Source organism: Mastomys coucha, unplaced genomic scaffold (genome assembly GCF_008632895.1).
Source record: "Mastomys coucha isolate ucsf_1 unplaced genomic scaffold, UCSF_Mcou_1 pScaffold22, whole genome shotgun sequence".
Lineage (NCBI taxonomy): Eukaryota > Metazoa > Chordata > Mammalia > Rodentia > Muridae > Mastomys > Mastomys coucha.
The window spans coordinates 26,162,888-26,164,659 of NW_022196905.1; the positions used below are offsets into that span (position 1 = coordinate 26,162,888).

Here is a 1,772-nt window from a genome sequence, read left to right on the forward strand (position 1 = left end):
CATCCACCTACCCATCATCCATCTACCCATAATCCATCATCCACCTACCCATCATCTGTCATCCATATACCCATCATCCATATACCCATCATCCATCATCCACCTACCCATCGTGCACCTACCCATCATTGATCTACCCATCCTTTCACTGACAATATCTGGACTTGATTTTTAAAAATCTTACAATGGTGCAAAGCAAATTCTTAGACTGAATGTTGCATTTTAATTTTTTTCTGGGCTAATGATATTCATGATGATGCTGTCTTCCAGTGTCTAACTAGTAAAAGTATCCTGTGCATATTTGAGGCAGGCTAGGCTAAGCTATGATGCTGAGTGGGTTAGGTATTTTAAGTGTATCTCCAACTAATGGTATATTTTTTTAAAACTTAGGATGGCTTGTTAGGATGTAACCCCATAATAGCTGGCTATCCTGGAACTCACTCTGTAGACCAGGCTGGCCTCGAACTCAGAAATCTGCCTGCCTCTGCCTCCCAAGTGCTGGGATTAAAGGCATGTGCCACTATTGCCCAGCGTTACTCAGTCTTTACTCAGGGCAGACTACCCTGCCAAGGGGGAGAAGACAGGCTCAGAGAGGTTAGGAACTTTCTGAGGCCACACAACTGATTTGACCAGAGAGCCCCCTGACCATGTTAGAGAGAACAGGAATGTGTTCTTGGGACCATGGGCCCTGGCAGCCTCTCCCACCTCTAGTCACTCATTCATCCTACTGTGTCAGACCCTCACCCGCTCTGTCTGCAGGTCACACTCATGCAGGATACGTTCACAGTCCCTCATCTTGGTCTTCAACAGGTCCTGTTTGGTGACTGAGAATAGCAGCCCTTTGGGGTCCAGTGGCCCAATGATGTCATACCACACGGGGCAGCCATCACGGTCATAGCCACACAGGCCTCCAGGCATGTACTTCTGGATCACCTGAGCATAGAAAGATACATGACCCTTGGAATCACATGTTTCCTGGGAGTCCCCAGATCTGACTAACCTATCGTATCCAGGTCTATATATACCCTGCCATGGGACAAAACATTGGCTTGCCTGGTCCCGAGTAAAACCATTGAGGACCTTGTTCACAGCTGTGAATACAAAAGGCCCAGAATCAGCCAGACCTGGCTTCAGGCTTCGGGGCACATTGGTCCTGCCTGCAATGTCTTACTTATCTGGTTTAGTAATGGAGAATGTCATTCTGAAAGTCAGCAGACATCATTTAAATAGATGCACTGCTGTTTCCAGGCTCCATGTCCTTGAGCAAGTGACACCACCTTTCTGGGCTCCATCCCACCTCCTCTTGTATAGGATGGTTCAAATGCTTGCTCTCCAAGGCAGTGCTGGCAAAGGTGACATACTGTCCACAGCTAAGATTATCATGTTACTGTGACCCCAGTCTTGGTCCTACCCTTACCAGTAGTGCACCCTTGATAGGCAGTTGCTTTCCATCTGGACAGGATGCTTTGAAACTCTGGGGTGGGAGCACAGAGGGACTGACAGGTTATAGTGGCCTAGATACAAGTTTGGGTGGCCAGATAGGCCTAAGTTCAAATCCCAGACCCACAATGGGACTGTGGGATTTTGAGCAGGTTGCTAGATTTTTTTACTGGACAAAAGGGATGATAACACCTGCCTTGTAGTGTTCAGATGATTAAATGAACTCATGCAGGGAGTTTTAAAATATTTTGGTTTATCAAGACAGGGTTGGCCAGGCAGTGGTGGCGCATGCCTTTAATCCCAGCACTTGGGAAGCAGAAGCAGGTGGATTT

At 47.3% G+C, this 1,772-nt stretch overlaps 1 protein-coding gene across 4 annotated transcripts in view; it reads right to left on the reverse strand.

The window, feature by feature from the left end:
• Sec14l3 (SEC14 like lipid binding 3) overlaps nt 1–1,772 on the reverse strand; it is an 11,360-nt gene that overhangs the window by 7,032 nt on the left and 2,556 nt on the right. For 3 of the 4 annotated variants that reach the window (XM_031341500.1, XM_031341501.1, XM_031341502.1), the window contains exon 5: nt 745–933. The exons of the other annotated variant lie outside the window; for it this stretch is intronic. In XM_031341500.1, the coding sequence (XP_031197360.1) occupies nt 745–933 (189 nt within the window). The remainder of the gene's footprint in view (nt 1–744; nt 934–1,772) is intronic. 4 annotated transcript variants of the gene reach the window in all.